The 27898-nt window shown below is 52.5% G+C and overlaps 12 protein-coding genes across 12 annotated transcripts; 6 read left to right on the top strand and 6 right to left on the bottom strand.

The window, feature by feature from the left end:
- Positions 1 to 258: 258 nt before the first annotated feature.
- Positions 259 to 5088, top strand: PHACADRAFT_261459 (uncharacterized protein). Its single transcript, XM_007399082.1, has 8 exons — positions 259 to 481; positions 540 to 1503; positions 1554 to 1929; positions 1987 to 2981; positions 3035 to 3646; positions 3699 to 4214; positions 4267 to 4404; positions 4457 to 5088. Exons 2-8 carry the CDS (start codon positions 559 to 561, stop codon positions 4847 to 4849), a joined length of 3975 nt encoding a protein of 1324 aa, XP_007399144.1. The 5' UTR covers positions 259 to 481; positions 540 to 558; the 3' UTR covers positions 4850 to 5088.
- A 23-nt stretch (positions 5089 to 5111) lies between these two features.
- Positions 5112 to 7219, bottom strand: PHACADRAFT_261462 (uncharacterized protein). Its single transcript, XM_007399083.1, has 10 exons — positions 6863 to 7219; positions 6686 to 6806; positions 6574 to 6628; positions 6457 to 6523; positions 6257 to 6401; positions 6170 to 6206; positions 5792 to 6121; positions 5556 to 5744; positions 5388 to 5503; positions 5112 to 5333 (listed from the first exon to the last, which is right to left on the bottom strand). Exons 1-10 carry the CDS (start codon positions 7179 to 7181, stop codon positions 5171 to 5173), a joined length of 1542 nt encoding a protein of 513 aa, XP_007399145.1. The 5' UTR covers positions 7182 to 7219; the 3' UTR covers positions 5112 to 5170.
- A 129-nt stretch (positions 7220 to 7348) lies between these two features.
- Positions 7349 to 10162, bottom strand: PHACADRAFT_212026 (uncharacterized protein). The gene is made up of 21 exons (XM_007399084.1): positions 9537 to 10162; positions 9394 to 9486; positions 9298 to 9345; positions 9106 to 9239; positions 9030 to 9047; positions 8933 to 8972; positions 8864 to 8889; positions 8773 to 8807; positions 8697 to 8721; positions 8630 to 8641; positions 8552 to 8567; positions 8459 to 8498; positions 8304 to 8410; positions 8194 to 8253; positions 8113 to 8140; positions 8024 to 8060; positions 7952 to 7972; positions 7868 to 7892; positions 7707 to 7815; positions 7581 to 7657; positions 7349 to 7523 (listed from the first exon to the last, which is right to left on the bottom strand). The coding sequence occupies exons 1-21, from the start codon at positions 9623 to 9625 to the stop codon at positions 7442 to 7444; spliced, it is 1122 nt and encodes a 373-aa protein (XP_007399146.1). The 5' UTR covers positions 9626 to 10162; the 3' UTR covers positions 7349 to 7441.
- Positions 10163 to 10201: 39 nt separating this feature from the next.
- On the top strand, positions 10202 to 10393 carry PHACADRAFT_261466 (uncharacterized protein; the record flags this gene model as incomplete). The annotated part of the gene is made up of 1 exon (XM_007399085.1): positions 10202 to 10393. One exon carries the CDS (start codon positions 10202 to 10204, stop codon positions 10391 to 10393), a length of 192 nt encoding a protein of 63 aa, XP_007399147.1.
- A 1794-nt stretch (positions 10394 to 12187) lies between these two features.
- PHACADRAFT_149738 (uncharacterized protein) lies at positions 12188 to 13506 on the bottom strand. The gene is made up of 3 exons (XM_007399086.1): positions 13177 to 13506; positions 12781 to 13122; positions 12188 to 12731 (listed from the first exon to the last, which is right to left on the bottom strand). Exons 1-3 carry the CDS (start codon positions 13436 to 13438, stop codon positions 12466 to 12468), a joined length of 870 nt encoding a protein of 289 aa, XP_007399148.1. The 5' UTR covers positions 13439 to 13506; the 3' UTR covers positions 12188 to 12465.
- Positions 13507 to 13602: 96 nt separating this feature from the next.
- On the top strand, positions 13603 to 15189 carry PHACADRAFT_261468 (uncharacterized protein). The gene is made up of 11 exons (XM_007399087.1): positions 13603 to 13688; positions 13746 to 13800; positions 13854 to 13941; positions 13989 to 14059; positions 14112 to 14142; positions 14194 to 14254; positions 14308 to 14428; positions 14485 to 14497; positions 14547 to 14700; positions 14760 to 14898; positions 14953 to 15189. The coding sequence occupies exons 1-11, from the start codon at positions 13621 to 13623 to the stop codon at positions 15025 to 15027; spliced, it is 876 nt and encodes a 291-aa protein (XP_007399149.1). The 5' UTR covers positions 13603 to 13620; the 3' UTR covers positions 15028 to 15189.
- Positions 15190 to 15433: 244 nt separating this feature from the next.
- Positions 15434 to 17197, top strand: PHACADRAFT_261470 (uncharacterized protein). Its single transcript, XM_007399088.1, has 12 exons — positions 15434 to 15535; positions 15582 to 15615; positions 15669 to 15739; positions 15795 to 15902; positions 15960 to 16013; positions 16063 to 16109; positions 16164 to 16379; positions 16432 to 16499; positions 16553 to 16644; positions 16700 to 16888; positions 16943 to 16973; positions 17022 to 17197. Exons 1-12 carry the CDS (start codon positions 15494 to 15496, stop codon positions 17093 to 17095), a joined length of 1026 nt encoding a protein of 341 aa, XP_007399150.1. The 5' UTR covers positions 15434 to 15493; the 3' UTR covers positions 17096 to 17197.
- Positions 17198 to 17526: 329 nt separating this feature from the next.
- PHACADRAFT_198866 (uncharacterized protein) lies at positions 17527 to 17981 on the bottom strand (the record flags this gene model as incomplete). Its single annotated transcript, XM_007399089.1, has 5 exons — positions 17527 to 17574; positions 17625 to 17648; positions 17706 to 17758; positions 17811 to 17833; positions 17893 to 17981. 5 exons carry the CDS (start codon positions 17979 to 17981, stop codon positions 17527 to 17529), a joined length of 237 nt encoding a protein of 78 aa, XP_007399151.1.
- A 165-nt stretch (positions 17982 to 18146) lies between these two features.
- Positions 18147 to 18899, top strand: PHACADRAFT_261472 (uncharacterized protein). Its single transcript, XM_007399090.1, has 4 exons — positions 18147 to 18188; positions 18246 to 18300; positions 18360 to 18415; positions 18463 to 18899. The coding sequence occupies exons 1-4, from the start codon at positions 18153 to 18155 to the stop codon at positions 18694 to 18696; spliced, it is 381 nt and encodes a 126-aa protein (XP_007399152.1). The 5' UTR covers positions 18147 to 18152; the 3' UTR covers positions 18697 to 18899.
- A 547-nt stretch (positions 18900 to 19446) lies between these two features.
- Positions 19447 to 20483, bottom strand: PHACADRAFT_261473 (uncharacterized protein). Its single transcript, XM_007399091.1, has one exon. The coding sequence runs from the start codon at positions 20113 to 20115 to the stop codon at positions 19939 to 19941; it is 177 nt and encodes a 58-aa protein (XP_007399153.1). The 5' UTR covers positions 20116 to 20483; the 3' UTR covers positions 19447 to 19938.
- A 1339-nt stretch (positions 20484 to 21822) lies between these two features.
- Positions 21823 to 22987, bottom strand: PHACADRAFT_176833 (uncharacterized protein). The gene is made up of 3 exons (XM_007399092.1): positions 22840 to 22987; positions 22214 to 22785; positions 21823 to 22154 (listed from the first exon to the last, which is right to left on the bottom strand). The coding sequence occupies exons 1-2, from the start codon at positions 22900 to 22902 to the stop codon at positions 22255 to 22257; spliced, it is 594 nt and encodes a 197-aa protein (XP_007399154.1). The 5' UTR covers positions 22903 to 22987; the 3' UTR covers positions 21823 to 22154; positions 22214 to 22254.
- Positions 22988 to 26892: 3905 nt separating this feature from the next.
- Positions 26893 to 27820, top strand: PHACADRAFT_186883 (uncharacterized protein; the record flags this gene model as incomplete). Its single annotated transcript, XM_007399093.1, has 6 exons — positions 26893 to 26942; positions 27006 to 27102; positions 27166 to 27298; positions 27361 to 27440; positions 27503 to 27630; positions 27691 to 27820. 6 exons carry the CDS (start codon positions 26893 to 26895, stop codon positions 27818 to 27820), a joined length of 618 nt encoding a protein of 205 aa, XP_007399155.1.
- Between the last annotated feature and the right edge of the window lie 78 nt (positions 27821 to 27898).

Below are 27898 nucleotides of genomic sequence, written 5' to 3' on the forward strand. Positions count from 1 at the left end.
CCTCATTTACGAAAGCTTAATTCGCCAAAGCTTATCATTTTTCACACTCCGAAATAAAATTCCTTCTAAATACTTAAAACTCCGAAAGGCTTCTCATCAGTACAGCTTGAGCCCCGCTTGCTGAAATGATTTTTCGCAAATGTATATTGCCTCAGAAACACGAGCTTCCCATGATCAACTTCGCTTTGTTTACTCGGCGTAAACAAAACTTTTGATAATTTCAAGGTCGACCCTTTGCAAGTCGCCTCCGAACAGTCGCCTTGTTCAACTCGCCCAACACTAAAAGCTCTTCCTTCCTGTCTTTTCCTTGGCTCTGGCTGCTGTCTCTTCAGAAAGCAGCCCAAAATCTCCAATCGACAGGAAGTGGAAACGCTTGATTAGCGGGTCTACCAGCTGGTCTGTCTCGTGCACCGACGAGTTCTGCCATTGCTTGGTCTTCAGGGTTTTTTTTGGGACCTTCTCCATAAACTGGGCAACTTCGGTGAGCCTTGTTGGTTACATGCCGGCACTTGTACACGTTGATGCTAGCAACTTGACAGTTCGCTTTGGGCAGTGATCATGATACCTCTCACAAGACGTACCTCCTCGCGCCGGTTCGAGACGACTTTGCTGTCGTACTCTAGACAGAGCCTGCCGCGACCCTTCCGTCTGTATACCACACCCACGAAAAGGAGCAACGCCCCCGGTCCTGATCTCGGCACGGCCTCTGTCCCAAGCCCGGACTTCCCTGCATTTATGAACATGCAGAAGCCACAAAACGCCGTCGGCTCTAGCATTGACTTGTCTGGTGAGCTCAACCTCAAGTACGCCGATATGAAAGGTTTTCTTCGCAAGCGCACGCCGTATACCATCCTCCCGACCCCTCTGCCGGACGACGCGTCGTCGGAGTCGAACGACATACATTTTACAGACACGCTTACGCAGGATTCTGTTGCGGTCATTGACGCCTGTCTGCACAACCTGTACGACGTTCCGCGTGCACAGGGTGTTTTCGACCGTCTCCGTGCCGCTAAGCCAGATGACCCGATTTTCGACGACCGGCTCTACAACTCTATCCTCCATGCATATCTCCAGATGGCGACCACCAAGGAAAGCTTACGGAGGAATCACTGGGTCGAAGACGCTTGCGCGCTTTACGAGAGTATGGAAGCTGGTAACGACGTGGCGCCAACAGGGAGCACCTACGCTTTGCTGTTGCTCGTTTGGCATCGCTTTCACCCTGACTCGGCCAACCCGGTCTCACGGACCATCGACCTCTATACACCATCTCAATTGCTGCGATGCATCACCGATCGTGGCATCTCCGTCACAATGGTTGTATCAGACCCGGTTTTCCAGGATTCAGAGGAAGCGGCTGCAATTATCAAGCTGTTGTCGAAGGCCGCCGTCGAGATGAACTTGTCCAAGGTTGTCTCCGAGCTTGGTGCTGCTGAGATCCTCGGTAGCCAGATCCCCGACCCACTCGTCGACGTGCCCGAGGCAATCCCTGTCTTGAAGCCGAAGGTAGGTCACGCGACCATTCTTACAACATACAAATGCTAACTTTGCTGCAGAAGCCCGTTCTTGCCGTCACTCACAACGCAGAAGGTGAAATTGTGAGCGTTGACGTCGTCGAGCAGCCTGCGCAAGTTGAGTACGAAGTCCCGTTCAACCTGACCAACCTCCGCAAACACTTGGCTGCCGTTACACTCCATCGGCGTGTCCTTCCTGAGGATGCTTCTGCACGGCAAAAACTCTTAGAAGAGTCTGTGTACGATGTTGCTGTCGAGCGATGGAAGCACGAGGCAGAAATGTTCGAGGAGCTAGGTCTTGGAAAGAAGGGTTTGGACAGCACCGACTTGCGCGGCTGGCTGTGGCAGTGGCACCAGAAGCTGCAGATGCGTGTTGCGGGCGAGATCCAGAACTTGATCAAGGCAGAGATGGCGCTGAGTGCGTATTCCGTTTCTGTCGCCATCCGTTCTCCGGAACTGACGTCCCCTCTCGCAGCTGAAAGGAACGCGGGGTCCCGTCTCTCACCATTCTTAACGCTTATTAAACCTGAGAAGCTCTCGTTAATCACTATCCTCGAGCTCATGCACCTACAGGGCGCCGGCGGTGTCTCGGACGGCATGAAGACTGCGCGTGCGCTCATTTCTGTCGGCAAGGCCGTCGAGATCGAGTACAAGGCAGAGATGTGCAAGAAAAACAATATCGCAGTTCCCAGTCCGGCGACCCAACGTCAGCAGAGCTTCTTCTCCAACCTCGGATATAGGGCGCTGCACGAGCGCCGACTTGCTGCGCGGAAGTACATGGAGGACTATGAGGAGTGGACCTCAGAATGGACGCAGACCATTCGCGTTCGTGTTGGCAGCTTCCTCGTCGACGCTCTCATGGACGTTGCTACTGTCTCCCGCACAGCGATCGACAAGCACGGCGAGCTGCACACTGAGGAACAACCCGCGTTCTACCACTCGTATGAATATCTCCGTGGACAAAAACTCGGTGTTATCAAGCTCAACCCCGTCGTTGCGGATCGCCTGGCGAAAGATCAAGTGCGCGAGACGCTGCACCCACGGCACCTGCCCATGCTCGTCAGACCCAAGCCGTGGCTATCGCATGACCAGGGTGGCTACTTGTACAATAAGACGTCGGTCATGCGGTACAAAGATTCGCGCGAGCAGCAGAGCTATGTTCGTGAGGCGTCCTCACAGGGCGCCCTCGAGCTTGTGTACGCCAGTCTTGACGTCCTTGGCGGCACACCGTGGAAGATCAACCGCCATATTTTCGATGTGGTCCTGAAGGTGTGGAACTCGGGCGAGCGCTTGGGCAAGATTCCGCCCGCGATGTACGACCAGCCTGAGCCAGAGAAGCCGGCGGACCACGACACCGATCCCAAGGCGAAGGTCGCGTACTTGCAACGTCACAAAGCGTATATGTCTAAGAAGGCGAACAACCACTCGGACCGGTGCAACACCAACTACAAGATCGAAATTGCCCGCGCAGTAAGTCTTCATACGTGCCTCTGGTTGCGTGTATTGCTGACAGTGCTGGTTAGTTCCTTGGTGATACCGTCTACCTTCCGCACAACGTCGACTTCCGTGGACGTGCATACCCTATTCCCCCTAACCTCAACCATCTTGGTGATGACCTGAGTCGTGGTCTGCTCAAGTTTGCTGAGGCCAAGCCCCTCGGCGAGCGTGGCCTCCGGTGGATGAAGATTCATCTTGCCAATTTGTACGGCTACGATAAGGCCAGCTTCGACGAACGTGTCGTATTCGTGCACGAGCATCTCGATGACATCTTCGATAGCGCCACGAACCCGCTCGAGGGCCGTGGCTGGTGGAAGAAGGCCGACGACCCCTGGCAGTGTCTCGCGACGTGCATGGAGATCAGGGCGGCCCTCGAATCGCCTGAGCCGACTGAGTATGCGTCATCGCTTCCGGTCCACCAGGATGGTACCTGTAACGGTCTCCAACACTACGCTGCCCTCGGTGGAGACGCCCAGGGTGCGCAGCAGGTCAACCTCAGTGTCACTGACAGGCCATCAGATGTCTACACTCACGTTGCAACCATGGTGGAGTCTGTCCTCGCGCAGGATGCTAAGAATGACCTCAGGTACGCTAAGATGCTCTCGGGTAAGATCGCCCGTAAGGTCGTGAAGCAGACTGTGAGTGTCGCGCCTCTAGGTTCTTTCGTAAATGTCTAAGCGAGTATTGTAGGTCATGACCACTGTGTACGGCGTCACCTTTATTGGCGCTCGTGACCAGATCGAGCGCCAGCTTCGGGACCGTCGCGATCTTCCTGCTGAGGAGTGCTGGCTTGCCGCCGCGTACCTGGCTAAGATTACCCTCGCGTGTATTGGTGATCTATTCACGGGCGCGAAGCACATCCAGAACTGGCTCAACTTGTCCGCGAAGCTGATCTCGAAGTCAATTCCACCGGAGCGCATCGAGGAGGCGACAAAGCCGTCCGCGAAGAAGGGTAGAGTTGAGACCAGGTTGAAGAAAGAGCAGATGACGTCTGTTATTTGGACGACGCCTCTTGGCCTGCCCATTGTGCAGCCGTACAGACAGACGAAGCGCAAGCAGATCCATACTGCGCTCCAGACCGTGTTCATCTCCGACCCGAACGTCCCGGCAGCTGTCAACAGCACGAAGCAGGCCTCTGCCTTCCCGCCTAACTTCATTCACAGTCTCGATGCTACCCACATGATGCTTACTGCGCTACAGTGCAGAGTAAGTTTGTCGAGTGTCTTCTGTTAAGTGACATTACTCACGAGACGTCTAGAATCGTGACATCACGTTCGCCTCCGTCCACGATTCATATTGGACACATGCCTGCTCCGTTGACGAGATGTCTGAGATCATTCGCGAGACTTTCATCGCCCTACACTCGTCTGACGTTATGGCTAAGCTGGACGAGGAGGTGAGTATTATCATATTTCGTACGATATCCTTCGCGCTGATTCTTGTTTCAGTTCCGTGAACGCTACAAGGGGTACAAGGTTCCTGTCTCTGCCCTGCGCACCGGTACCTTCATGAAGCAGCTCAACGACGTGTCTGTGGAGAGTTTGGGAGAAGCCCGCTCGGAAGAGATTATTGCTCAGCACGAGCAGCAGGAGCGCGACGAGCGGGAGGAAGCAGAAGCTGTGGACCTCGAAAGCGGCGAGAAGCCGAAGCCGATGAAGCGCACCAAGCGTGGCAAGACGAAGCTTGTGCTCCCCAAGCACATCCAGGACATCGTCGAGGGCACCTCCGAGGAAGCCGCCGACTACAAGTTCGTCGACCTCGTCGACCTGTTCCCACCACTTCCGCAGAAGGGCAGCTTTGACGTGACAACGATCAAGAAGTCGCTCTACTTCTTCTCTTAAAGGATCTCCTCTCCCTTTTCCTCTGCACTCCCACCATTTCTTCCGTCTCGTCGCTTTCGGCTTCTTGCTTTACGTATCATTCCCCCCTGCACGCTTTCGACGTTGCCCTCATGCATCACCTATCATAATGTTTATCCCACGCCTCTCCACTCCGAGAGCTGTATCATAATGCCTTTATAGTTGCATAGAGCTAGATCCCTGGATTGATGACTCATCTCTTCCTTTGAATAAAGGGCTCGTAAACTGTCCATCCTCATTTCTGTTTACTCTGCAGATTCGATTGCCAAACCCGAACACTACTGAACGTGCTCGTAAGTACCACTACTGACGATGCTTTATTCGGACGAGGAAGTCGCCTGCCATAGTGGATGTCAATCCGTCCGCCATTTTCCGATCTTTCATCTCTACGGGCTGGATATTGAACAGTGGCAGAAGTGCAGTCCATACCTCTACGAACTCATACGTTGCAAGCTGGGAACCAGAGCTAGGATCGACACAGTCAAAACGCGAAGGCTGCCCACGAATAATTTTAACTCACCAGAACCGGGGACCTGCACCAAAGGAGTGGAACTTAGGCTGTGGCGGTTTGACAAACTTGCCGTCAGCATCCAGATGGCGCGCAGGATTGAACACCTGTGCGTCTTCTCCCCAGACCTAGTAGTGCGTCAGTATTCAACTCCAAATCTTGGCGCAGCACCAGGCTTACGTCGGGACGCTTCATCATAAGATAGTCTGACCAAACAACATAGTCTCCCTTCGAGATCTTTACAGGGCCATACCCGAGTAATGGTATTCCTGGCAAGACATCGTCTTCCTTTGCGTAGCGCGAATTCTTCGGCACACCTGGCCATAATCTGAGAGTCTCATACAAGACAGCAAGGTGCACGGGATACGACTGGACGCAATTAACTACGACGTTCGGAATGTGTGCAGCCTACTCACAGAGACGGAGTTGTAGTCTATGATGCGCCCGTCGGCGCCGTTCGCCTCTGCTTCGTCTATCATACGTTGCATCCATAACGGGCTACGGGAGAGCTCGTGGAGGGACCAACCGAGCACGTTCACGAGGTTGTCCTGACCGGCGAAGAAGAGCGCGACCAGCGTCTCGCGAGTCCGCTGTCTGTCCAGTTCACTTGCAAGGAGCACAGAAAGGTAATCGTCCTCGTTCGAGAGCCCCTGTTCTCTCAACTTCAAGCGTTCGTCGATGACACGATCCGCGACTGCCCACAACCCCGCGCGCGCCGCCGTGAATCGCTCGCGTGTGCCGTTATACTGCAAAGACGGTGAGTACATGCATACGGAGCGACAAGGTCGGCGTACCTTCTCTACGTACAACCAGAGCGGATTGGCAAAGCGGCTTCTCTTCCAGGTCAATTATCAATGTCTAAGCACAACTTCGGTACGTACCCCGCTGTGACGGTCCCACAAGTATTTAATGCCTCGAGAATTTCGTTCTTAGTACTGAGACAGCTTGGTTCCGTTGTCAAAGAGCAGGAATCTGCACTGCACGCGATGCGGAACAACATTGCAAGACTGAGCCGTCCTGTGAAGACTGGATTTCAATTTAGATGGCGGACATTTCGCGAACAACAAATAACTCCACCCACTGTTCCAGTCGATAATAGATTCTGAGGAGGCCACCGTCGAGAGAAGCTCCATTGCAGTTGGGATAATCTACGAGATGATAGTCAATGGCCGCATGTTTCGGGCAACATACGGCATACCTCTCCCATTGCCCGAGCGACTTGTTTGTCGAAGGTCTTGATACTGACCAAAGAACTGGCACCGATACGTCAGTATGTGCCACGACGGTAGTCAGACTGAAGGTATACACACGCAGTGATTTTACGATTCGCTTTCCAGGCTTCACCTTCTGTGCTGGCCTGGCTAAAGCTACCAAAGAACTCTCGGAACACAGCCAGCGTGTTTTCGCCCTTGCCATACGTGATCATGTCCTCTGGATTCTCCGCATTCAGTGCCACGACGCTTGTAAGAACTTCACAAGATGCTCACTTTTCTTGACATGTTCAAGCCATTCTGGCCGGTCTATCACGATGCTGCGTCCGTATCGCGGCACAGTATATGTGAACAGAGGCCCGTAGATGGCCTCATTGCTTGAGAGCCAGCCAATGAAGTCTTCCTTGTATGGCAGCAGTTGCCTCAGATTCCCGAGCACGGGGACCCCTTTCGGTCCAGGTATGCCCGTATCTGGAGAGCTGCCTATGGCCCTGTTGCGGTAGGCATAGATGAATGACATGACTAGTAGGATACCACCCCCCGATGCGGTCAGCAAAGGATTTGAAGTACTAGTTGTCTGCGCAATAGCCTCCATCTCCTGGGGCCTGCGACTCAGAACGGGATACTTCGTCTGGGAGTGACCGCCGTCAAGTAGAAAACAGCTTTGTATCAGGGCCCGTACGTTAGGTTCGATGCCATCTGCCCAAAGATCACGGGCGTGAAAAGCAGAATACTGATAACCAGCTACCTTTCCCAGCCGCCCGCGCTACCGCACAGCCATATATATAATATTAATACAAAATTTTGTGAAGAAGGCCATGATAAATAGGTTCGCACAAAACCGAAGCGAATATTTTACAGCATTATTGTAGGAGGCGTGAACATAATTGTGATGAGGGGCCGACCGGCATCTCCCACAGGTACATCCGTCTTCAAGCTGAAGGCTGTCGTAAACATACGTACTTCTTATTGTAGAAGTCCATCTCCATCTCACAACTCCGCCTTCTGTTCATCGAGCCCGATGTTGATGGCAACATGCGGAACAGGATCCTGCGTTTCAGACCCGTCGAGCTATCCTATCAATCAGCCAAAGGATGTGTTGAACAGGTAGGATACCCACCATAGAGTCGGACTGCTGTTGAGTGTGAGCAAACACGGGACCCTGGCTTCGAATGGTGATCGTGTTCATCGTCGGTTCGTTATCTCGGAACCAGTCGCGTGCATTCAATCTGCCCGTGGATGTAAGCGATATGACGAGGTGTGAACTTGAACAACACTCACGATCCCATGAGGGAATTGGAGTAAACTACAGGCGCAAATCGTGGTGAGCAGTGAATTTGAGAAAACCAGGTACGATGCACTTACTCGGGCTGAGGATGAAGTATACTGTGACACAAGGCATTTAGCCATCGACCTGCTGCCACATTGGGCACTTACTGCTGATATAGATCATATCCGCGGGGGCTATAGCTCTCTGCAAGGTAAGGTCAACGCCGCATCTGTTAAGCTCTCGCTCGATGGCGTACTGCAATGATAACTCCCAGCGAGACAACACTGAAGGATTAAATCAGCCTGGCATTACGTGGTACCAATTGCGCGGAGTTCACCTCGAGATCAAGCCTGTGTTCACGGTGTACATCATGAGGAATTGCACAGCTGACATCGTCCTACGATAGATTTGTCAGGACCGGTCGGTCTCGCGAAAGGAATGGCGCACCGCTTGCTAACCACTCGAGATCGCTGGCGCCGTAGCAGCACTACCAGCACGATCGAGATGTAGGTATCAACGGTCATGATCAAAGCCATGCCAGTGAAGAGCACCGGCTGAAACTCGGGTCAGTCAACAACCTTTCCCACTGAGACGAAACGCACGTTGAGCGACAAGAAATATGTCAAAGGTGACATAGTGAGCCTGTAATGAGTCTGTCAAATGAGCTCGTGCATGTATAGAGACAGAAAACCTACGTTCCGACAACCAAGGCTTAATAGACATTTTCGACATATAAGGTTTACTCTGGTGAATGATATGGAACCGATACATACCTACACTGGTACCTATGATATACACGTCAGCTCGTACGAGCTACATATGCAAATAACAAGGACGCACCCAGCACCGCAAGTATTCCGACAAACTGTACAATCGTTATGGAAAAGCGTATTAAAGGGAAGTTTTGGAATCTTACTAGCGGCATAACGATGCAGTAATTCTTGTCGCTTACTACAGAGAACCGAGGTCACATTATTGAGCGAAAGCACGGCGGAAGTAGAACCCACTTATCCAAATCCGATAGGTATACCAGCTATAGTAGCAACCATTATCAGCTAGACCTTGACTATCCGCACCTGAGGTAACTTGCCTTTGCACGAGCAGATTGGACGAAATCTGGAAAAACGTCGGCGAATCAGCGCAGGCAATGGCGCAAGGTAAAGACACGCGTACCGAAAGGACAATACCAGCCTGAGATAGCAATGAATAGTGAGTAAGCGTGACCTAGCTTAAGCTACCATAGACAAACCGAGATACTCCTGCAACGGCCATATCAGCGAGCCTGCAAATGATAGAGCTGCAAAAGGGATTGAAGTAGAGAGGGACGCGCACCACGGGATCTGAATTAGGATTGCGATATTGTCGAAATTTGTGACCATATATCTGTGCAGGAAGTGCGATGTGATTAGCTTATCAACAGCCCACAGACGGGAGGACATACGTGTAGAGCGGGTGGATAAGGAATGCTAGATGAACTGTGTTCATGACCCTTTGAAATATTCAGTCTCAGACAAGCCAGAAATATCTCGAGACATACCAGAGTAGCCAGACGGAGCACTTCACTCGCCGTCCTTCTTGAGAAAATCTGTGGAAGAAAATATAGCATTGCAGGCACATGACACCATACAAGCTAACACAACGGTTAGCAGCCCACCTACGTCTACCTGAAGCCAGACATACATAGCAGCAAAGAATGCACAGATCATAGCCACGCCGAACGTATCGTTCAGATTGAGCTTGAAGGGCAGCTGGGGAACTTGGAGATCCATGACGGCAGGGGGAGTTATCCGACGGACATCGAGATCCTAGCTTTATAGGGCGGGGTAAAATCTTCGGGTACGCTGGCGGAGGGGCACACCCTATCCACATTGACCTTCTCATCATCATGAGCGGCCGACGGCTGCGTAAGAAGTTCTCGACAACTTGACGCCACTTCGCCTTGGACAGTTGACTTGCCCTCGGTCCTGCGAACGGCTCGGTAGAGTTTGATGCTGAGCACACGGGAGCTGTTAATTTACCCGATCGGACTCTGTACTGGGGTCGGCGTGCGTCCAGAATCTGTACGCCGTGATAGTACCTGGTGCATGAGGTGCTCAAGGCGATTGCACCCGCAGAGGACGCCAAAGCACAGCGCTGAACAGTCAAGAAAGGCGCTGCCGTCCGCTACTGATATGTGAGGGTGACGGCGGGAGGTCGCCGAGCGCTGTCGTTGAGTCCGTAGGCAGAAGGTCCCGTACCATACCAACGGCATGGACTTTTCGTCGGCGAAGCTACGAATAGACCCTTCTAGTCTAGAGTTTCGTAAGTCTGAGAGGGCTGTCAGAAGGAGTACTAAAGAACCTCACATGAGTTCGCACCCTCCGAGTGACCCGTATACCTTGCATCCGAGCGACGCAACTGATCTCCGCGGTGGTGTCAGCGAATATCAATCACGGATCGAGCGACAGCTCTATAAATTGCGCGGAGATCTGTCAAAGGATGAACATACTTCTCTGCGGCCGGCGGCATCAGCACTGGTTCTGGCGATGCGACAGTAGTACATCTAAAAACGATGAACTGGTGACTGTGAGGCCCGCAAGAGCCGACCACATCCTGATGCTAATGAAACATACCAGACGGGCGGTGCATCATTGTCTGCATCCCTGCTGAGGAAGGGAGCCGCTGCAGCCACGGGGAGAACAGGCAAGAGCATCGAGAATGCACGAGAACCCGCGCCACATGAAAGTTTGCGGAAGCAGGTGCATCGTCGGGTCCCTATCTGGTAAATGCATTACGTTAACGCAGCGAATGTCAATTGTCCCACCAACGCCGGTCAAATCGTAAACACTCAAGTACTCAACTTTTATTCGCAAAGATGGGTCACTGCTTGTCTGTGCTCGGTCATTGAACGTTGCTATTGTCGCAATCGTTGTAGATTGTGGGCGGCGTCCAGCAAATGTGACCAAAGAAAATGCCAGTCAGTGTCTATAATACCTGGGGATGTGAAAACCATTCCCAGCAGCTGTACCTCCGGTCGCGGCTCGGATATTGCCCTGAGCCGCTGTGGTGACAATCTCACGGGCGTGGAACCAATGACCTTGAATTGAAAGAATTGCTGGCTGGTAGATACACCCAAGAGAGAGCTGATATCGACGGAATGATGGCTTGCGAGTCTCGGAGGCCAGAGTTTGAGGTCGTGGATAGATAAGACGGCAAGTATCTGATTGACAATTTCTAGAATAAGCTTAAGACGTAGACGTAGCGGCTAAAAATCAGAGCTGTATCTTGCATGCATCCTACTAGGTTACCTCTATGGAATTCTTCGATCATCTTGCCCTATTATATGCGACATCAGCCCAGGTTATCCAGGCATACCACTCCATGGTTGCGCGCTACAGCTACAGTTGGCAAAATCGGGAGTTTCTGGACGCTCATGGCCGTCTGGCAGCGGCTTGCAGTGCCGTCTTTTGCCACCCAAACTCTGCAGGTCCGTATTTTCAGCCCTGCACTGTGCTCGAATTCAGGTTTTGATATTTCGAAAGATAATACAAACCTGCCGACGCGTAGCTGTGCCGTAAAGGACGGTATCCATGAAGAGCGGGGCATTAAACAGACTCAATACTCTGGTGACGTTCTCCTTTTGGCTCGCGATATCGTAAGTTATGCGATGCTGTATATATCCTCGGGAAATAGTCCTGCAAAGAATGAATCGCTTTATTTCTTCTCACTAAATCGTCCCTGGACAGTTGAAGAGCATGTCAGCCAATGTGCTTGCAGCGCACCGCGTCCGCCCATCGGAGCGTGGCTCCCCATTGCAGACACCCTTTCAGGCTCGGAGGAAAACAGAACGATCCACCGCAAGGGGCCAGCAGCCCAACAGCGTGGCCTGCGCCCTCTTTATGCGGGCTAGACAGTGACAGGTAGCTGAGGGTGGCCCATCGCGGCTCGAATACCGCTTCATGTTTACGTAGAGTGCAGATCCGATTGCCAGGGAAATTCGGATCTGATAGAGGCATGATGAGATGTGTCGCACGAAACAGAACCTCCGTGCGACGGCGCGTGACTCTTTCAAATGAAATTGGCGGTGATCGGCTAGTGTGGGTCAAGATCTGGTTAGTAGGGCGTGACGAAGGAGGGAGGGATGTAGCCCTACCGCCCACGGACGACGGTAAGGAGTCTGGATTCAGCGTGTTGAAGGCGTAACAACCGCTGTAAGCGGGTCTTTTGCGGCGTGTCCTGCGCAGACCATCCGATAGCAAGATACTGCAGCGGTTATTGCGTGATCAATGATGAGCCGTATCTCATCATACGTAGAAAGCTAGACTAATTAGCCCATCCGGGGGATGAACTGGCGAACTCTGACACGTACTGATTTATCTCGGAGCGATAGGTTGTATTGATTAGCTGCTTTACCAGACAAATGGGAGCCACGACTACTGATCTTCAGTGAAGTCGTTGGGTGAATGCGTTAGTATCAACTAACAAAATATATTGTGGCACGCAGACTGAACAGCAGATCCTGTCAGCTCACGCGCCACGATAATAGTTGGAAAGATGAATATTGGGCGTATGCGTTCTCCCAGTAAGATACACAAATCCCACTGATTTGGCACACCTTAGGCAAAAACGTTCAATACACGCGCGGATGCTCTTCCTCAGCGTCGAAGGCTTGAACATCACCGACCAGCGCCTCTGGAGAAGGTCTCGGTGCCACAACGTCGACTCGCACTTGGAGCTTGTTCCTCAGAAAGTCCTGCGTCGTTGGACCTATAGCGGCGATTTTGGTCGAGAAAGACTCCGATTCTGCGTTGGGGATAGCAAAGTGCTTTCGTAAAATTGGTGTGACAAACTCGGCTGCCGAAGGTGCGAAGAATACTATCCACCAGTCCTTGTATTCTGCAGCGCCATTCAGCATAGGTACTATCAGCAGGAAAGCCGCACGTACCAGAGGGTGCCGAGCTAATCACATTTTCAAGATCGGAGGTAAAGTGCGTAGAGCCCTGCGTGGCGTAGACCTGAAGAGATTGCAGCTCCATACCACCGTCTCGAAGGATGTTTGGCAGAACGTCGCGATTTTTGTCGCCCGTGAGGTAGAGAAATTTTCGAGGGCCGTCTCTTTGAGGCAATTCCTGCAGAATGAAATGTGCAAGCCTCTCGCTGGTGCCTGATTCCGCCCCGCCTCGAATGTCTACGGGGGCAAGGCGAGAATCGTTTGTGGCTTCCCGAATCTCTCTGAGGGCCGAGGCGGTAGCTTTGCCTACCACATAGAAAGGTACCCCCGTCCAGTCTGGAATTGTGTCTATGAGCAGCCGTAACAAGTCCTGGCTTTAGATGTGCGTACCTGCGCTCCCTGAGAGCCCATCGACAAGCCGCAAAACGGCCTCCTTCCATGCTTCACATGCCCTAGCACTAGTAACGATAACTCCACTTAAGCCTGTCTTCTCAGGACCGGCGCGTATAGTTTCGTCGAGTTCAGAACCATTGACGAGTACGGTCTCGAGGACCGGCACGCAGACAGGATAGTACCGCTCAGCGCGGAACGCCGCCTCGTATTTGTCTGGGCCGTCCGTCGCCGGCGCCCTCAGCAGGAGCACATTCGACATCGTGGGCAGTGTTTAAGTTCGGCCCGGGCCTGGGAGGGAACAAGCAGAACATGGTCGAGGGGTAAAGCGTACGGGCGTTCGTGGGAGAGAAACGCGACGCGGTGACGTGAGTTCGCGGGCGTGCGGCGGGAGTCATTCGACGGCTTGCTCCCTGACCACGACCATCATCACGACCACTGGATATGCCGCCGAAGAAAGAGAAGCCGATTCACTCGCTCATCGCGGGCACAACGGCAGGCGCGATCGAGGCGTGAGTGTCGCAGCCTGTCACGCGAGGTGGGAGGAACTGACAAGCTACAGGAGCTAGTTTCATAACGTATCCGACCGAGTTCGTGAAAACTACGTCTCAGTTCGGCGGGAAGGTGCGCGGCCTAGCGTAGACCTCTTATACTGCTTTCTTATCTCACCGTCTCAGAGAGAGCCGCCGATTACAATCATCCGAAATACTCTGAAAACTAAGGGCATTACCGGCCTCTACTCAGGATGTACAGCTCTTGTCGTTGGTACGCACCTACTTTCCTGAAACATATTTTCTCTAAGGATAGCCCAGGGAACTCTGTCAAGGCAGGAGTCCGCTTTGTTTCTTATGACCATTTCAAGCATATGCTTGCTGACTCCGAGGTTAGTGCTTGTCTGCGACCCATCACAAGTGTCTCATCACGGTTTGGCCCAGGGCAAAGTCAGCTCGGGACGGAGTTTGCTGGGTGTGTCTGCTTCATCTCTTCGCGAGTCCGCTTGACATTCGTATTGCGTAGCGGGTCTTGGAGCTGGCGTGACAGAAGCTGTCTTTGCGGTCACTCCCTCAGAAACAATCAAGTCAGCGCATTTAGCTTATAGTTTACGACTAATACTAACACCTACACATACAGAACGAAGCTTATAGATGACGCCAAGAACCCAAATCCTCGTTTCCGAGGACTAATCCATGGAACAGTGACCATTGTTCGCGAAGAGGGCTTGCGTGGGGTCTACCGCGGTCTCTTCCCCGTGGTACGTCTGCCTCTTACATCTTAGGCCAAGGGACGACGCTAAAGTTTGTTACGCAGATGATGCGTCAGGGTACGCCTGAGCAACACGTCTACCGTAGCCCGTTTTTAATTTTGATCAGGTGCAAATTCTGCTGTGCGCTTCACAACCTACACGACCCTCAAGCAGTTCGTCCAAAGCAATGCTCCTCCCGGCCAATCACTACCTAGCAGCATTACTTTTGGTATTGGCGCCATAGCGGGTCTTGTTACCGTCTACACGACAATGCCCCTAGAGTGAGTTTTGCGATCCTCATCATCTAGCCCTTCTTCTGGTGGTTTAACTGCGTTTACAGCGTCATCAAAACGCGCATGCAATCATTGTCCGCAAGACAACAATACCGCAACTCGTTCCATTGCGGATACCGTATATTTACGGAGGAGGGCATCTCGCGGTTTTGGACGGGTACGACGCCGCGCTTGGTACGGTTAATGGTATGTGCATCTAGCCACAATCAACGTGTGTACATCTTGACGATTTTCTTATAGCTAAGCGGTGGTATCGTCTTCACAACATACGAAAATATTATCCGTCTTATTGGCGGAAGAGAAGAGGAACTTTGAGTCTGGTCACGATGCCTCACTTGATATTGCATAGCCTATAAGTACGCGCAGCCTACGAACCTGCAGTATACGTTGGGACCTATGAGCTCTTGCTTTACTAATTGTGCAGTTTACAAAATCCAAAAGTTTGCCAGGAGCGTCGCTCTCCGCGGCTCTCCCAGTCTTCCAAATGATCGCGCCAGCTCGCGTGACGTCGCGCTGCATACCGTCTCACGCCCACGTGATGCAATTAAGGCAGGCCGCACGGCCCGTAGGCGGAAGAGATTCCTCGTTCTACTCCAGTTTCATGACCTAAATCAGGGATTCAGGGGGCCGGCGGGGGCCTTGCATAAATACGAGAGCCCTTGCAAACATGCTCCCTGACTCTTGCCTCGTTGCATCTCCCCGCTGAGCCTGCTTTCTTTTTGTGCCGAAGCTGAACGAAATTCGCGCCCTTGCCGCAAGCGTCAGGACATCCAGTGTTATCATGGCTCGCCCACAACAGAAGTCGACGTTGAATGTGGCTATGGTGAGTGCGGCGAGTATGCTGTCCATCTCGTCTAATGGGTGTGCAGGGCTGCATGACCTTCGGAAGAGCGGGCATAGATGGTATGTTCTATTGTTGTCAGTTTTGCGCGATTGAACTGATTCGTGTCGTGCAGAGGCTCGCGTACATACTATCGAGGACATTGGCAAGATCCTAGACGTCTTTCAGGCGCATGGTCATCGCGAGGTGCGTGGACTCTTGCTTTCCGCAGGATACCCTTAAGTTTTCACTCTGTGCACAGCTCGACACCGCGCGGAGCTACACGAAGGGCACGAGCGAAGAGATGCTCGGCGAGCTTGGCTGGCAGAAACGCAACCTGATCGTTGCGTCGAAACTCTACCCTAACGTCGTGCGTATCCTTGCCTTCTTGAGACATACTGACGAAATTCTGACGACGCTGCCCCAGGTGGATACGCGCTACTCGCAGCCTGGTGCACCCAAGATCTCGCACGGGCCAGAGGTGCGCTTCTGCCTACTCAGTGATCCTGCTTACTGACGTCGCTCTCCAGGATCTCCGCAAGTGGCTGGACGTCACTCTGAAGGCTCTGCAGACCGAGTGAGCTCCCTTCCACATGCCTATTGTACTTGCTCCTGACCTCGGGGTCATCAGCTCAATCGACCTGTGGTACCTGCACGCGCCGGACCGGTCGACGCCATACGAGGTGACGCTGCAGGCAATCGACACGCTGCACAAGGAGGGCAAGTTCCACCGCTGGGGGCTGAGCAATTACTTTGCGTGGGAGGTTGCCGAGATTGTGCATATCTGCCGTACGAAGGGCTATGTCCAGCCCGCAGTGTATGAAGGCATCTACAACGCCGTCCACCGGTGAGTCGCGCGCGCTGTGTGCGGAGGAGCATGTGCTTACCGAAGGTGTCAGTCAAGTCGAGCCGGAGCTCTTCCCCTGTCTGCGGAAGTATGGGATCGCCTTCTATGCGTACAACCCGCGTAGGTCTTTTGAGTGTTGTAGTGTGCCTTCAAACTGATCGCGCCATTGATAGTGGGAGGCGGTTTCTTCACCGGCAGGTACCGGTCGATGGAGGACAAGCCCGAGGAGGGCTCGCGTTTCGATCCCGAGAAGAACCAGGGACGGGTTCGTTGTCTACCCTACGAACGTTTTGTGCATGCTCACAACAGACCCCTCGTAGAACTACCGCAAGCGATACTGGAACGAGCCGTACTTCAAGGTGCTGGGCAACATTGAGGAAGTCGCAAAGAAGCACGAGCTTTCGCTTGGCGAAGTCGCCCTTCGCTGGCTTTCACATCACAGTCAGCTCAAACGCGAGCATGGCGACACAGTCATTATCGGCGCGTCAAGCATGAACCATATCGAGCAGGTGGGTGTGGATTTATGTTCAGCAGGCGGGTGCTGATCTGCCGAATGTGTGCAGAACCTCGCAGATCTGGAGAAGGGCCCTTTGCGTGAGTATCTGTTCCATGAAGGCTATTCTTGTACTGACCTTGTCCCAGCGGAAGATGTCGTTCGTGTTCTCGACGAGTCTTGGGTGTCCGTCAAGGGCTTGGCTAGCAACTACTTCCGGTGAAGCGTCGACTGTATGTTCAGTATTCGATTCCATACAATGTCCCTCGAGATGTACAATAGAATACGCGGCTACCGCCTGCATTCAAAGATACTTGATTTCATCGAACCAGCGTCATGTTCGGATATGAACGACCTGAACGACTATTAGGTCGTGCGGCGCAACTCACGCCACGTGGGTATCATCGCCTCTGCGACAGCCCCGAACCGACACACTTCAGACGCATATAAAGAGAAAGGGCCAACAGATGAGAATGGAGACAAGTGCATGCTCAAAGCGATTGCATTGATGGGAATACAGACGATAGCTAATTAGACGAGACACTATTGAGACGATAGGGATGGTCAGAACGCGCGGCGAATGAGCAGTGATATATACATACCGCGGGAGATAAACACTGACCATGATTTGCCAGCACTGGAGAGAGCAACAATTTACTGCTGCTTGGCAGCTTCGTCAGCGTGCTGCTTCTCTAGCTCAGCCTGTGGGGTGCGGTCAGCCGACCGCCCGGGACTTCGAAAGAGTTACTCACCAGCTCTGTCTTCTTCTTCTCAATCTGCGATAACCCTCTCAGAAACAGAAGTCTGCATATACTTGCGTCTCGACCACGTACCTGGTCCCTGAGCTTCTTAATCTGCTCCTGCTCGTGCTTGCGAGCAAACTGGTCTGAAAGAACAATCAGCGTACCGTCCTGCCTGTCACAATACTGTAGGTGTACCTTCGTGAGCCTTCTCCTTCTTGCTGCAAGAAAAGCGTCCGATTCAGCATACACCACCGATATCATTCTGAAGCGTGCGTACTTGAACTGGTTCTCTGCGTAGCCACGCGTCGCGACGAGCGAGGCGCGGGGGATGCGGCGAGCAGAGACAGCAGTGATGCGGGCGAGCATAGTTGATATGGAAGGTTCAGGAGATGCAGAAGGTTATATAGGCGTTGGGGGCAGAGCCCCAGGCGTCGCGAACGGCTTCGGCAAGCGGACGGCGCTTGCCGAAGCCAAACCGAGGCCAACCGAGGCCAAAATCCCCGTCACGGTCACGTCACACGCTCATCCCTTCCGACCATGTCCTCGTCGCTCCTCAGGCAGGCCTCCAGCGCCGTACGTCCATTATTTTCCGCATTTTGCAGGGCATTATCTCAAACGAAATAAATACAGACACGCGCCATCTCGCGCTCTTGCGCTTTCTCCACCTCATCCGTAGTCCGCAAGGGTACGCAAAGCGCGCTTGCAGCACGTCCGCCGTCCTGACCGTTCCGAACCTCGAACTAGACCTCGTTCAGGACATGTACATCAGGGAGCTCAAGTCGTACAAGCCTACGCCTCCGGTGCGTAGCCTCTTAGCTCCGCAAAGCGTCCACTGACCTGTGTATAGGCTAAGGACGCCCACGTTGGTGCTATCAAGGCGTACTCGCTCCCGCCCAAGCCCCAAGCCCCTGCGCTCCCCACTGACCTCGCGTCTGAGCTCGCTGCATACGATGCCACTGAGCCCACCAAGGCTGATACCAAGGCCGCTGCTGAGCCTGTTGCGGAGACCAAGAACGAAGCTGAGGCGTTCCTCGAGTTCTGCGAGCGCGAACCCAACCAGGACCACCACGCACACCATTAATCCGTGCCCATTCGTATTAGACCGGGACGTGCGTATAAAATAATATGGATTCACTAGAGCTATGTGCCGTACTTTACGCCCCGCGGAGCACAACCGGTTTCGCGTGCGCGTACCCGATTGTATGCCTGGCTGTGTCCTGGCCGTGTTTATATGCACCAGTACGCTATCAAGCTCATATTCTAGACTTGGGGAGAATGATTATACTCGCGGCTGAACCTAAGGAGACGGAATTTAAATATTCAGCGTGGTATATATGCTCTTTTCCTTGGGTAATTGTCAACAAGGTTCGAAACACTATCGACAGGTCTAAGTCCCGGATGGTGGCTCCTTCTTCACCGCTGGACGGGTAATGACTATGCTGCCAGGCTCCTCACTTGTGGGCTACATAGGTGTAAGTTCATGGCTGGAGCCTCAGATCTCAGACTCGAATGAACTAATCGCGGGGATGTGCCTGTCACTTTCTCCCTTCTCGCGCACATCTAGGCTTTCTATAAGTATCGCCAAGGCTACTCTCTTTCTTATCCACCGCGAACGCTTCCAATAAACATCTACGATGCGTAGTCTACAGCTGATTGTTTTGAGCTGCTGTCGTTACACACAGTAGCCGGGCTGGGCGAGGGAGGGCACATCTTTGGCATAGACTCAGCGGTACGTCCCCGGTGCTGTTGGTACTGGCTGACTGAGCTGAAGAGGAGACAAATCATAGGAAGGAAAATGGTGCAGCTATCCGAGCTAATACAACGTGGTAGCCGTCACCACCAGCTCAATGCATCTAGGAAGACTCAGCATAAATGGTGCAGCACCGAGCGAGGATTAGACTTTTGATAATGACAATACAAAAAGGAGGTTCTCTAGTGGTAACAAGTTTACTGACAAGTCAACAATAGACGTTGGTCGTGGAATGCGTCAGCTCAGTACTGGGCGTCGAACTCGAGATCACGCCTAGCCAAATTTCGTCAGGAAAGGAAAGGACTGTGCGGGAGCTCCGGAACGGCGCATGCTGAGTAAGGTAGTAGAGTGACGGTATGGGAAGCGGGCCCCAGTGAAGAGGATTGCCCTGAGGGGGACGTGCAGAGTCATGAGAAGACGAGCTCGATAGACCGGGGGACGTGGACGACTGCGACGATGAACATTAAGCTCAACATATGCGCAGAATCATGGACCGCAGGAAGGTGAAAAGGTGAAAAGCGGGACAGGGAGACCGAGCGATACCATGAACGAGGGACGAATATAGTGGCGGATTCATGAGGAGGGCTCTGGTACTGCGTGAGCCAGGCGGTCCTTCAGCACAGCACATAAGAAATCGTTCTTTTCGCTCGTCGTCTCCAGCGGGAGGTAATCGAATCGTTCGAGGCGAGTCAACGCGACGATGGAATCATCGACAGTGTATTCAGATGGAGAGGTGAGAACTTCGTCCATCGAAATTCTGCCTTTGCGGAATGTGAGATGGAGTTTGTGTGCGGCACCGAGGCGGCTGAGAATATCACCGCGGAGCACGGCGTCGAGAAGTAGCTTGAACTCTCTGCTGGATTGTAGATCAAGGACACTTCACCCAAGCCAAACAGAGCGTCCTCAAATGCGTGGTAGTTGGGCTGTTCAAAAACGGGCAAGTGTACGTCGTCGGTGATGCACAATCGAATTTCTATTGCAGGTCCGCGCCTGAGCATCTGTGTGGGTAAAGACGGAGATGAACAGCAGTACTTCAACGTAAGCTCATCGGAAGAGCCGGCGGCTTCCCGGGCCCGAAAGTTCGGGATATGAACGCCTCATCGTGGAATGTCATTAGGTGGGATAGCTGGAGAGCAGAAACTAACAAACGTACCTGACGCCTGATGACTTGGTGAAGCCACACACACACGACGATAGCGAAGCGGTGCTAATGCCAGCACGTTTTTTGACATTCTGGACCACACTTCTGCAGCAAAACTGGCCCGTTTCTGCGGCTCAATAATTGCGGTGGCGAGCCCAAGCTGCGTCTCCAGGTCCCGGTCACCGCATTCCTCAACCATGGCAATGATTAACCTGCCCAAACGCGATGTGAGTGTCCTTCGGCGAAGGACACGGGTACTATCGCGGAATGTGATGTTGCGACATGTGCATTGGTATAGCCCTGGCAGACTGTCCAAGAAAGAGAAGAGGTCGCTTTGACGAAGAATGAGATTGGATAGAACCAACTGTTCGATGAAGAGTAGCAGCTGTGTGGGAGAGTCCTAGGAAGGGGAAAGGGTCCGAAAGCAAAACAGTCGAGCGGCCGTTCTCGCCGGGCTGTAATTGCTGTTGCATCGTCCACTTTGAGCACAAACGCAGGGGGGTTACGGAATGAACGATCCCACAACTTCGATACATGATGGATCCATGGACGAGTTTGCAACCCCTTACATGCGACAATGAAGACGACTATGCAGTCTATGAGTGAGATATGGACGCGTCGAGGCGCGTCGAAAAACAAGATAAGCTGCATGATGTCTTCAGTGCTACGCAACGCCACACAGTGAAAGAGGGTTGGGATAATCAACTTTGCCCAGTAACGGCAGGTAAGGCTGCATGCTGCGAGTCCATGTTTGTCCCCTCCATGTTCCCAGTTGCCTTCCTCGTTTAACCAACCGATAACTCGGTGGACTGGTTCAGGCGGTAGATCCACGTCGGTCGCAAAAGGCATAAGAGGCTGGAGGGTGTATCGAAGCGGCAACGAAGGAAAGAAAGTACTGCGGGATCAGAGCGACCTATCAATGTATATCAACGCTTGGGGAAAGATCGCGGCGGAATTCAAAAAAGTGAAGTGCGGCCTTTATGTAAAATCCGGGCATACGATAAAATTTGCAACATTTCATACTGCCACTGCTTCATGCTGTTCAAAGACTTCAACCTAGGTGCGCACCTTAGGTTTTCTATGCCATACGTAACCCAAAATCGACCAAGTCGTAGTACTCAAGCTCATGACTACGGGCCGCATTGTCCGCACACTGTAGAGATGCCCAGTACATTGTCGGCAACACTAATTTCGAATACATGGCGACAGGAGGCGCTTCATCCGACGATAACTTATGCGTGTAGGAATGTGCATGGCCGTAGAATGCGTTGTTGAGACGCGGCACCTTGTACAAACTGAAGTATATGTGGAACTGAAGAACACTTGTTTTTCAATTTTGCGCAGATCCCGCAGAGCTGGAACAAACTCATCCCAAGCCGAACAGCCATCGATAGAGCGCCTCGTGGTCTACGGAGTAGCTGTCAGCTCGTGCCTGGCAGACAGCAGTGACTAAAGCACAGCCAAAGGAGGCACAGTCCAAAGGAGGCACAGTCCAAAGGAACACAGCATATTCGCATGGTGCGCGTGATAAAATGAATAGAAAATCGGACGGGGACAACAGCGCTGCCACCGTGAAATGCGGACCTGAGACCTCAACAATACAAGAAAAAAGAGTAGCCGTGAAGCATGAAGTATAACCGAAACCCTACTGTATATAACATGAGTAATTACGCACTATGGAGATGAGACACTGGCGTATGTACGTACGTACGAGCATGAATACATGTCCTTTAGCCCATTGCCCCACTTCAATTAATCTCTCCGGCCACCACACCAACGTCTGATGTTGGCTGGGCGAGGTTGGCCACGGCTGCTGGATTGAAGTTGCTACCCGTGGTTGTAGCAAGACTGGAAGTGCCCGAACCGACATTCGGTCCCACATTACCCCCGCTGTTGTTCGTAGAGTTTCCCCCACCGTTTTGGTTAGAGTTGCCGCTAGTAGCGTTCGCCGCCGTGGTACCGGTCGCAGTGGGAGAGGAGGATGTCTGAGACCCAGACGTATCGGTGGAGTTGGACTTGTTATGATGGTGCACGGAGCCGCCTACTGCGCCACCAACGATAGCGGCGATGGCAACAACGGCAAAGATGACAGAGAATACGATAAACTTCTTCGTCTTCCACCAGGGGATAGGCCTTGCGGCCGGATACGGGGCTAGTTGTTCCTTCGAGGCGAGCGCAGCCTCGGCGTGCCCGTGGTTCGACGCGAGTGGCGCACGAGTTTCTGGAGAGGAGCTACCCGCCCTGCGCGAGTCATCTAGCAGATCCACATTGTACCCTTCCTGGCAACACACCGTGAGTCAAAGGCTGATGGCCACAGTGGGCTGGAGACCGACCTGCTTCGCCTCACGGGTCACGACTGGCGCAGAGTCGAGAAGACGTTCGTCGTAGCTGGCCATGGTGGTGGTGGAAGAGAAGAAACCCGCACTAAAATGGAGCGATAGGCGGCGGGCGGTGCTATGGGCAGGCACCTGCCAGGGACAATGCGAGCGTCCATCTCCCAACCGACATGAGAGTTTGATCCAACCCGAAGTTAGCCAAACTAGGAAATATAAGATCTGTGTAGTAAACGCCCAAAAATCCGGAGATGCCAGAAGGCTCAGTTTCGTTGTCACTACATCCACAGTGGCACCAACGATCATCATTTACAGATAGGTCGGTCCCTTGGAGTCCATGTCACTGTGTGCTGAAATGTATTGACTGGATTCTGCAGCAATGCACAGTCGAGATCTCGTGAAATAAATGGATAATCGGGGCTTGGATCAATAGCTGCTGACCCATCGTGCGTTACATGTCCTGCAGTCGTCTTGCATGCCGAGCAATGCACCCCGATGAGCATTTTGCATAGAAAGAAGCGCTACCTTTTGTTCTCAAAATCTCGATCAAGGGGCCTTTGTTCAGTAAATTTCCCGATTCGTGCGGGCGGGCGGTGTGGCGGCTTGTCGAAGCTTTGATCGTCACGACGCCCCGAAACCGTAAATCCAGACGGAAGTGAAGCATACTGCGTTAGCTCCAGAGGCGGCCACGAGAACATCATTATCAGCGCCGTGCTCGCTGCACCGAGAGGATACTCGGTGGCCGACAGCACCTTTGTCAGGCAACCCTGGTCATGTCGAATAGTTCACGGTGAGCTCCCTAAATCGCGACGTCGACGCTATGGAATATCGTCGAAGACACGCTGCTCAAGCTTTCCTACGTCCCCGTTATCTACATCCGGCTAAATGCTGGAGGCCTTCAAGTGGCTCATGCGCTTCGTCCTGGGAGGTAGTGTATTGGCACGGATCACCATAACGGGGCGTATCGCCCCACTTACTGGAATAAAGCCACCAGGGATGGTCTGCGGCCGACAACAGAGCAGGCTGGGATGTTGACATTGATACGGATGATTGGGAAGATATCAAAATGAGCGACGTGATTTGCGCGCCCGAGAAGTGCTTCCTTAGCAACTGTGCGGTCAGTTTGGAATATCCCCTCCGGCATTTTGTGTAGCTGTATTGTCATAAATCATGGGAGAAGGGGACGCATTTGCTAGAAGTTTGAGACGAAGCTCGCGACGATATCCGAGTTTTTTAATGTTATCATCATCCCTATTAAATTGTACATTTCGACGCAATTCAAGAAAAGATGACAACGCCCCACAATGTAGCGGTCTACCCTAGCAACGGCTCGACGATCGAGAATCTGAAGATACAATGACTGCCCGTACCTGCACGAAGGTGCCAGTAATTCAACCGCATTAGCGCATATATGAGTCGCCCACACGTTCAAACGAGTGACTCGCACCTTCGTAGTAAGCCAGCTTTGCAGAATCTCAACGCATCTGCCTGTTGAGATGAGACAACCTTCGAGAGTGGTGAAGGCGGCGTGGTACGAGAAGAACGGGAATGAATACCCCACCCACTGCGGGTGTAGTATCATATTGCCATGAATTGTTGCAAGGCCGAACAATGCGAAACCGATGGAGAGCCGGACGTGTGAGGAGAGTAACGACCCGGGTGTGCAGCCCATTTCCAAGCTATGGCTTTGCGTGTTGCCGAGACGAACTGGACTATGATCAAGAATAAGTCAATGAATATAAGACCGTGACGAGAATCACCGACACGACGGAATGAATCATGCCAAGTACGAATCGGACTGGTAGAAAATACAATTAAAGCTTGCTGACGCAAGGTGTCAAGATTGCAATATACCTCCAGCCTGAATCACCGGATGATGTATGCATCTCTCCACTTACCAAATAATATCGGCCAGTCCTCTGGTATTGAGATCTTGAGAACCCGAAGGCGACCGCAACTAAAGCTCAGTGACGTCGTAGTAAATGCTCTAAGGTACAATAGGGAATCGCTATGTAAGCTGTCACGTCGGGCAATGTCAGAAGTGGACCGTGCAACCTCATCTATCTAGCTGCTCATTCATCTGGCTGCGTCTCCCAGAAGATCGAAAAGTGGGTTGGCGTCGATGTAGGTCTGAGCGATGTTGGCCATGAAGATGTACCAGGCGACCCCCCGCCTCACAGCCTGGTATGAGTTGGCCGCGGAGGAATATGAGGGTTACGGCAATTCCACCCAATACCCCTAGGGTGGGACGATGCACAGAGAGTAACACATCCGCTTCCAGAAGAGCGTGCGAAATATAGACCCCTCAGGCTGCGTGTTCGTACCAGCAATCGACCGTCAGATACCATAGGGCGATGAGGGAGAATGCGGTAAACGATAGACACACGAGCAGCATCCTGACGTTCCGCTTGTCGGTACCATCGCCGACGTCGTGTGCGTGGAAAATAATCGTGGTGGTTTTAGCGGGCGGCCAGGAGATGGATACGCCCGTTAAACGGAACGTCCAAGATCTGAAGGCCACTAAGGAAATGTAGCAGTCGGCAAAGATCCTCGTATTCTCGCAGCATAAAGTTGGACGGTAGGTCATCAGTGACCAGTATGGCCCACAGAGCAAAATATATGAAGGCTTAGCAGCATTAGAGCCTTCGCGTCGGACGCACTCGTGAGTACAGTACGATAAGCGGCAATGATGCGCCGTATATGCTTCGACGGCGGGTTTTGCACTGTCACACGAAGTGGCATATATATACCATTACAATCAGATGGTTGAGACGTTACTCGAGAGCGGAAAGCACCTTATACATCATAGCGTCTTCTCCATTGTACTGCTTCGTGACCATTTTCCAAGTCTGTGGTTCGGAGATACACCCCGATGGCCCTTGTGCTGGATTACTACGTGTGCTGTCCCGAAGCGACGGGCCGCGCAAAAGCGCCGCCATCCGATACGTAGTGTATGGGACACTTGAAGGAGCCTCTGTCGCGTATATGGAGCATTATAGAGTGTGAGGACACTCTAGTGAAACTTGAGTACTGAGTGGAGTGCATTCGGCGATGTCCGACGGCCCGGCGGTGCATTTGACAGCGGGCCTTCCAAGACGATGTAGATCGCCCGTTAAGATTCACGCTGAGCTGAATGCGCAGCGGTCTATGGCGTCGAAAATATAACCTCTAGTACACAGTGGAAGACTGAATTTAGACAAGCGTAAAGCAACGTATTAGTGCAGCCACTACTTCTCTCCGGAGTACCAGTGCAACTCGGAGGCTCCGGCAGGGCAATGGTCTTGGTGCCTAATGCTTATACTGGGGCTACTTGAGGTGACGGGTCCTGGTTTCGCCAATACGCCAATAAACGGGCGCGAATTTTCAGGAGAGGCGGACGGAATATGAAATGGTAAGGGGATGTTCGAGCTTGTATCGCGAGAACTAACGGATACCAGTAGGAAGCTTGGCGAGCAACTTCAGATTTGTGGAGAACTATCTTCCAGTCATGGCGTGTCGGGCGATCGGCAACGATGTCGGAAGGAGCATCATGGGCGAAGATATTCGGACCATATTTCCTGGCCAAAAGGCGCCATGCATTGAGTGGCAGGGCGCAGCAAAAATAATTAGACGCTTATGGTGTTCGTCCCAAACTTGAACTAATTCGAATGTGGCGGATGCATTCGTTCACTCCGGAGTATCGTGGTTGCTTTACCGCCCCATACAACGAAGATCTTGGGCTTCTATACCTTGGAAATGAGACGGAAATGCAGAAATCTCAGACACTATCGATGAAGTAAGTCGTCTCGTCATTAATGCTCATGACGTATGGACGAAAATCGTTCGGTAAGCCACGTCCATGATCGCGTCTTCTATGCTATACAAACCATTCGGCTTGCTGAACCAATACTTCTAGACCGTAATGCTGGTATCACCAAAATTCAACATTGAATCCCTCCTTTACCTCGTCTTAATCTCCCCGTTGACATCATTGGAGGGAAGTTCGAGCTCTACTATCTTCAACCCACCTGCTACGAATGGCTCATACCAAATATATGCACCGTATTTGGAATTATGGTGATGCCGCTATGGGGAAGACGTCAGTTCTCGTGCTACCACACCCCGTAAGTGCTGCCATAAGGCTGCGCGCAGCGTCTCGACGTGACTGACTGCGCACATCAATCCAGGTCAACTGCGTACATTGATTCTTATCGTGCCGCAGCTCGCGCTGGTAGTCAAAAGGACGAGAGTTCGTGGCTATATCCTCGCAATCTTCTGCGCCTTGTAAGCGATACTTGCCCAAGAGCTCGCCGCATCCTCGACATGCCTGTGTATTATACGGCCCAGCACAGACTGAAGAACCTGCTTACTAATGACTCTGAGGAGACACTGCGCGGACCAGAAGGTAGCAAGGATGCCGACGATGCGTTCTACTTCGCCTCACAGCCCGAGAAAATCGTGCCTCGGTTACTACTATATAGTATGTCCCGTGACGCCGATGCATTTCTCAAAGCAGCCCGAGATTGATCTGCCGCGCATAAGGGGACATACCGAAAGCGGACGAAACTGAACGGAAGGCTAACGCTGCTGACCCGTTGAATCACTACATCAAGGATACTCCGGTCAGTACGAGTCTTGCTACAAACCTTGGCGCGTTTCCGATATGATGACGCCTTTCCTCCAGGATAAGCACAAGGGCAATGACAAATACGGGATCGCCGCTCGGAAGGCCGTGGCACATTTGCAGTTCTCTAGGAACGTTCATGAGAAAATCGTATGGACCATCAACCATGGCGAATCCTATATGCATCTGTGAGTATTTGCTTACACATTTGCGGTGACTCCTCAATGCCTCTATTATACCATGCGCAGAGGAGATCCACAGCATGAGATCGGATCACTGAGCAAGGTCGTGGACCGCATCAGTAACACCCTTTATGTTTTCTTTTTGACCAAAGCGCAGAAGAGGGTGCGTTTCCAAGACTATTGCCCTGTAGTCTGAAAGAATTGACACCGACTTAGCGACGCGACGAGCTCTTCCGTAAAATGCAGGACGGGATGGAAGAGGTCTTTGGTGACA

This window comes from Phanerochaete carnosa, assembly GCF_000300595.1.
Source record: "Phanerochaete carnosa HHB-10118-sp unplaced genomic scaffold PHACAscaffold_8, whole genome shotgun sequence".
NCBI lineage: Eukaryota > Fungi > Basidiomycota > Agaricomycetes > Polyporales > Phanerochaetaceae > Phanerochaete > Phanerochaete carnosa.

Bases quoted from the DNA above. Each gene is read 5' to 3' on its own strand.
- PHACADRAFT_261462 (XM_007399083.1), bottom strand. From the start codon at position 7,181: ATGGAGGCTATTGCGCAGACAACTAGTACTTCAAATCCTTTGCTGACC. The intron at 6,402-6,456 runs GTGGGTGGAGTT...ATTGAAATCCAG, and splicing joins ATCTATTATCGACTGGAACA to TCTTCACAGGACGGCTCAGT. The intron at 6,122-6,169 runs GTACGCCGACCT...CCGTCTTTGCAG, and splicing joins TCTGGTTGTACGTAGAGAAG to TATAACGGCACACGCGAGCG.
- PHACADRAFT_261472 (XM_007399090.1), top strand. From the start codon at position 18,153: ATGTCCTCGTCGCTCCTCAGGCAGGCCTCCAGCGCC. The intron at 18,189-18,245 runs GTACGTCCATTA...AAATAAATACAG, and splicing joins TCAGGCAGGCCTCCAGCGCC to ACACGCGCCATCTCGCGCTC. The intron at 18,416-18,462 runs GTGCGTAGCCTC...ACCTGTGTATAG, and splicing joins CGTACAAGCCTACGCCTCCG to GCTAAGGACGCCCACGTTGG.
- PHACADRAFT_261459 (XM_007399082.1), top strand. From the start codon at position 559: ATGATACCTCTCACAAGACGTACCTCCTCGCGCCGGTTCGAGACGACT. The intron at 1,504-1,553 runs GTAGGTCACGCG...ACTTTGCTGCAG, and splicing joins TCCCTGTCTTGAAGCCGAAG to AAGCCCGTTCTTGCCGTCAC. The intron at 3,647-3,698 runs GTGAGTGTCGCG...CGAGTATTGTAG, and splicing joins GTAAGGTCGTGAAGCAGACT to GTCATGACCACTGTGTACGG.
- PHACADRAFT_261468 (XM_007399087.1), top strand. From the start codon at position 13,621: ATGCCGCCGAAGAAAGAGAAGCCGATTCACTCGCTCATCGCGGGCACA. The intron at 13,942-13,988 runs GTACGCACCTAC...AGGATAGCCCAG, and splicing joins ATGTACAGCTCTTGTCGTTG to GGAACTCTGTCAAGGCAGGA. The intron at 14,143-14,193 runs GTGTGTCTGCTT...CGTATTGCGTAG, and splicing joins CTCGGGACGGAGTTTGCTGG to CGGGTCTTGGAGCTGGCGTG.
- PHACADRAFT_149738 (XM_007399086.1), bottom strand. From the start codon at position 13,438: ATGTCGAATGTGCTCCTGCTGAGGGCGCCGGCGACGGACGGCCCAGAC. The intron at 13,123-13,176 runs GTACGCACATCT...ACACAATTCCAG, and splicing joins TGGGCTCTCAGGGAGCGCAG to ACTGGACGGGGGTACCTTTC. The intron at 12,732-12,780 runs GTACGTGCGGCT...ATGGCGCTGCAG, and splicing joins GATTAGCTCGGCACCCTCTG to AATACAAGGACTGGTGGATA.
- PHACADRAFT_261470 (XM_007399088.1), top strand. From the start codon at position 15,494: ATGGCTCGCCCACAACAGAAGTCGACGTTGAATGTGGCTATG. The intron at 16,014-16,062 runs GTGCGCTTCTGC...GTCGCTCTCCAG, and splicing joins AGATCTCGCACGGGCCAGAG to GATCTCCGCAAGTGGCTGGA. The intron at 16,974-17,021 runs GTGAGTATCTGT...ACCTTGTCCCAG, and splicing joins TCTGGAGAAGGGCCCTTTGC to CGGAAGATGTCGTTCGTGTT.
- PHACADRAFT_212026 (XM_007399084.1), bottom strand. From the start codon at position 9,625: ATGGATCTCCAAGTTCCCCAGCTGCCCTTCAAGCTCAATCTGAACGAT. The intron at 8,722-8,772 runs GTAAGATTCCAA...ACGATTGTACAG, and splicing joins ACTGCATCGTTATGCCGCTA to TTTGTCGGAATACTTGCGGT. The intron at 7,658-7,706 runs GTGGGTATCCTA...TTGATAGGATAG, and splicing joins AACAGCAGTCCGACTCTATG to CTCGACGGGTCTGAAACGCA.
- PHACADRAFT_176833 (XM_007399092.1), bottom strand. From the start codon at position 22,902: ATGGCCAGCTACGACGAACGTCTTCTCGACTCTGCGCCAGTCGTGACC. The intron at 22,786-22,839 runs GTCGGTCTCCAG...GTGTGTTGCCAG, and splicing joins TGACCCGTGAGGCGAAGCAG to GAAGGGTACAATGTGGATCT.
- PHACADRAFT_261473 (XM_007399091.1), bottom strand. From the start codon at position 20,115: ATGGACGAAGTTCTCACCTCTCCATCTGAATACACTGTCGATGATTCC.